Source organism: Argentina silus, assembly GCF_951799395.1.
Source record: "Argentina silus genome assembly, chromosome: 7".
NCBI lineage: Eukaryota > Metazoa > Chordata > Actinopteri > Argentiniformes > Argentinidae > Argentina > Argentina silus.
The window spans coordinates 7,084,757-7,089,756 of NC_139661.1; the positions used below are offsets into that span (position 1 = coordinate 7,084,757).

Consider the following 5,000-nt stretch of genomic DNA (forward strand, 5'->3'; position numbering starts at 1 on the left):
AGGGTGAGTATACTCTACATAGAACCCCTTTGAGTTCCATTTAGAATCCTCTGTCGAAAGGGTTCAACATGGAACCAAGAAGGGTTCTACAATGGGTGCCACTACAGGGACAAATGAAGAACCCTTTTGGGTACTAACTAGAACCTTTTTTGGTACTAACTAGAACCTTTTTTGCTAAGAGTGTATACTGGCAGTCTGGCACAGAGGAAATGAACACACACACACACACACAGTAGACAATAGAGGTTTCATTCACAATAGAGAAGGTTTTCTAACAGCTGCATGCACACAGAAAGGTTCAGCCAATCACCACAATCAGACAGTCCCTAGACACAGGAGAGGCGTCGCGGGCCAATCAAACATAAACTGCTGAAAAGAAGAGATCAGTGATGAGAGGAGAAATCTATATCACAAACATTATTCATAGGACAATGTTCTCTCAGAGGAAAAACAATCAATGCTTATTACCTAGGAGTCCATTATTCTAATACACAGACAAAACACAGACGTGGTTATTTCAAATCAATGTCCATCTTTGTATTATGCCCAGTCATATTCAGTGAGACATTTATGAGACATAGATGAGCTTTGATTTGAGCCTGTTGAACAATGAGGAGAAAATATGAAATATGAGATGGGATAAGCATCTTTGAATTGGCATGTTTTAGTATCAATAGGTACTTGATAGATTAATGATAATAAAATAGATCATGAGCAAATCTCTATGATTAAGGTATCAAAGTTGTTTGCCATCTTTCAAAAGTGCTGTACGGGGGAGGCTGGTGGAGGTAGAAATCGGAGGACCGGCTCATTATACTGTAATGCAGGGAATGGAATTAGAAATGGTATCAAACACGCATGTTGGATAGCATTCCTTATTCCATTCCATGCATTACAATGAGCCCGTCCTCCGATTTCTACCTCCACCAGCCTCCCCTCGTGGAAACTCTATTGATCTCATGCTTAGGTGGACACCAGTGGAGACAGAAATCAGAGGACAGACTCATTGTAATGCATGGAATGGAATGAGGGTGAGCAAATTAGGTCGAGAGTTGAAGGAGAAGATTAGAACGACAGGAGAAGCTGAGGAAGCACAACATGACCTATTATTGGACTCTGGCTTTACACAAGGACTTCTTTTATTGACCTATTCTCTTTCTAGGAGAGGAAGCACAGGAAGAAATTAGTTATCGACTTCTGCCCCAAACTATCTCCGCCTCTTAACACCAATACATTTATATGAGGTAGAATCAGCTTGAGGGAAACTCCACAATTATTGGGTGAGAGAGAGGGTCTGATTTCCACCCCCTCAAAGACCTCTGGTCTGCAGCCGCTGGGGAGGGGTCGGGTGGGGTGTGTGTGGAGGCGGAGGGGTCACTGTACTTTACATGCAGGGTCCATGTTCTGAAGTCATTTGTCACATAGTCCGACTCCTGTCCAACGGGACGATATGCATAACTCAAACGCAAGTCGATAGACGGAAACCATCCGAGTTGCGTTTCATCGATCATTCGTGATGAAGCGAGACATCAAATGGCTCTGCGTCAGATGGGGGGAGAGGAGCAAATTGTCCTTCCTTGTCCTTTATTCAGGGAGAGGGCAGGCTGCTATTTTCAGCAGCAGAGGCAGTCGGCTGGCTTTTGATGGTCTCCAGGTGGTCTAAAACAAGGTAGAGGAAAAAGTAAATGTGCAATCTCCCGCAGAGTGAGGCAGTAACAATAACCAACCCAATGTTCTTTGGTCCTGTTTCTAGTGACAGACACATCTGTTGGCTGGCCGACTGAGGGGCAAGGCTGGTTGAGGGTGCGTCTGATCCCCAGGGGGAGTGACACTAATTAAAGCCCGCGCCAGGACACCCAGACGGGGGACGGCCACAGGACTCATCCGTCACACCGCACAACAGCTGGATCTGGATTGGCTGAGACCCTCATTAAAGGGCTGAGACCTGCCACACACACACACACACACACACACACACACACACACCGTGTCTCACTCTCAGAGGTGGAATGACTAAGATGTCTTTAGAAAAGGTTTATCCTCTGTCAGAGGACAGAAGAGAGGAGAGAAGAGGGGAAGGGAAGAGAGGAGAGGAGAGGAGAGGAGAGGAGAGGAGAGGAGAAGAGAGGAGAGGAGAGGAGAGGAGAGGAGAGGAGAGGAGAGGAGAGGAGAGGAGAGGAGAGGAGAGGAGAGGAGAGGAGAGGAGAGGAGAGGTTAGGATAGGAGAGGAGAGGAGTGGGGAGGGGATGGGAGGGGAGGGGAGGGGAGCGGAGAGGAGCGGAGAGGAGAGGACCTTATGTAATCTCTCAGTATCTATGAACGAATCCCCAAAAAGTCTAAAGAGTAATCTCAAACCTATGATCGCTCAAACAGTCACAGAGCTTTGTATTATTTGCTGTTTCAACAGGTTACAAAACATTAACCTGGGTCTAATGAGAAATATTTCCTTTCATTTCGTTTCCTCAGAGACTCCAACAGCTTGTCCAAGGTTTATCCTCTATCAGAGGACAGAAGAAAGGAGAGAAGAGGGGAAGGGAAGAGAGGAGAGGAGAGGAGAGGAGAAGGGAGAGGAGAGGAGGGGAGGGGAAGAGGAGAGGAGAGGAGAGGAGAGGAGAGGAGAGGAGAGGAGAGGAGAGGAGAGGAGAGGAGAGAAGAGGAGAGGAGAGAAGTGGTTAGGATAGGAGAGGAGAGGAGAGGAGAGGAGAGGAGAGGAGAGGAGAGGAGAGGAGAGGAGAGGAGAGGACTTTATGTAATCTCTCAGTATCTACAAAAGAACCTCAAAAAAGTCTAAAGAGTAATCTCAAACCTGTGATCGCTCAAACAGTCACAGAGCTTTGTATTATTTGCTGTTTCAACAGGTTACAAAACATTAACGTGGGTCTAATGAGATGGGTCTATGAGAGAAATATTTCCTTTAATTTCGTTTCCTCAGAGACTCCAACAACTTCCATAGCCAAGTTCTGAGCCGTGATGACATGATTAATGAAGTAATTAACTCAAACTGTATTACGCTGTTAAACCGAATGAGCGATGGAATTTGACCTGTTTCTATTATCATAATGGTGCAATAATCAGCATTCCATACCCTGTATAGCTTAGTATGCTCCTACCTCACTATAACCACTGCACATTGGCCTCTGCCCTTCTAGCTCTAATGAGTATCCCCCCGTAAATAACCGATATTTATGATTTAAGGCCCGTATAAATATAAACAAGATACCGCTCGCATTCAAGGCAATAGGAGCATGTGCAAAATGTATCAAACCTCTCATTAAGGCCCAGACAGACGCCTTGGGGGTCGATCATCTGCATGGCTGCTGAGAGCATACTGAGAGAAACAAAAGTCCAACTCTACTCTGAAACAACAGTTCTATATCTGGCCGATTTCCATTAGACTCTTGTCAGAGATAGCCAACAGACCCCCGGGCTGAGGGAGAGGAAGAAATAGAATGAAAGGGAGGAGGGAAAGAAGAGAGAGAGAGAGAGAGAGAGAGAGAGAGAGAGAGAGAGAGACAGAGAGAGAGAGAGAGAGAGAGAGAGAGAGACAGAGACAAAGAGAGAGAGAGAGAGAGAGAGAGAGAGAGAGACAGAGAGAGAGAGAGAGAGAGAGAGACAGAGAGAGAGAGAGAGAGAGAGACAGAGAGACAGAGAGAGAGAGAGAGAGAGAGAATGAAGGAGGGTAAACAAAGGCCAGCGAGATGATCTCCGAGGGAAAACAAATAGCCTCTTTACCTGCCTGCTGCTCCTTATCTAATGACAAGATCAGTCCATCTGCCACGGACAGGACAGCACTCTAACATTCCAGATGAGAGTCACAACTGTGTTGTTCTTCTATAGATCTGTGAATATACCGGGGCTGTGCAATGAACCTATTGAGGTACAACATTGAAAAGATACCAATCTGAGAGGCGTGAAGTTTGGAGATCCAGTCTCTTTCTTCTGGTCTCTTCTGGTCTCCCTCTTTAAATGTCCCTCCTTTTCTCGTCTTCCCTCCTCCTCCTCCTCCTCCTCCTCCTCCTCTTCCTCCTCCTCCTCCTCTTCCTCCTCTTCCTCCTCCTCTTCCTCCTCCTCCTCCTCCTCCTTTCATTTGGCCTCCCTAGTGTCTGTCCAGGCTGTCATAGGGCTAGATGGTGTTTAGCCCCTGCAGGCCACACATTGGGCTGATAGGATGCCTGGCTTTCATCCCCTGCTCTGACTAAACACCGCCAGCTGGAGTGCAGAAAGGCATCCTTCATCAAGAAAACGCTGCCGACATATCAAACGTCCGTTCAATCACTCAAGAGACGACGTTTGGATTTAGCGTGTAGTTTCTTTCTTTCTTTCTTTCTTTCTTTCTTTTTTTCCCGTTCTCAGGAATAAGAACGTTCCTACGGGGGATGGAATGTTCGAAATGGGCTGACAGAGTAGATTAGAAAGGGGGGGAAAAAACAACCCTGGATAAGCACGGTGATGCATAATGACATGCTGTCATGAGTCATATTGTTGACAAGCACATGGATCTCTAATCCAGCCTCAATCCAGATTAAAAACAGACTGAGGATGAATTCAGTTGAGGGACTCTTGATGTTAGCGACGGTTGGAGGACAGGTACCTTGAGTGTGCCGGCGTCTGCAGCTGAGCCAGGGTCCACTCCTGTGATGTAGATACCCAGGCCGTACTCCGCCCCGCCCCGGATCATCAGGCCCAGAGAACGCCCGTCGTCCAGATTCAGGTTCACCTAGTGGGGGTGCACACACACGCGAGCATGCACATACACACACACACACACACAGACACACACACACACACACACACACACACACACACTAAATAATCTGGTACGTCAGATGAAGATATGCTTAACACTTCTGCACACATATCTACTGTACAATGTATACCATAACTAGGGCCAGGAGTTTTCCCTGGGCAAGGCACATGACATAACAGAAGCCCTGGCACCTATACGGTACCACTGACTGTTCGTCTCAGAGGTGCAGAAGCGACATCAATCATTCCCACAC

General features: G+C 46.9%; 1 protein-coding gene across 1 annotated transcript in view; it reads right to left on the bottom strand.

Moving 5' to 3' along the window:
• whrnb (whirlin b) overlaps positions 1 to 5,000 on the bottom strand; it is a gene marked incomplete at both ends in the record, with an annotated part of 30,670 nt that overhangs the window by 13,252 nt on the left and 12,418 nt on the right. The window contains one exon of the mRNA XM_083673268.1: positions 4,592 to 4,717. Coding sequence (XP_083529394.1) covers positions 4,592 to 4,717 — 126 coding nt within the window. The remainder of the gene's footprint in view (positions 1 to 4,591; positions 4,718 to 5,000) is intronic.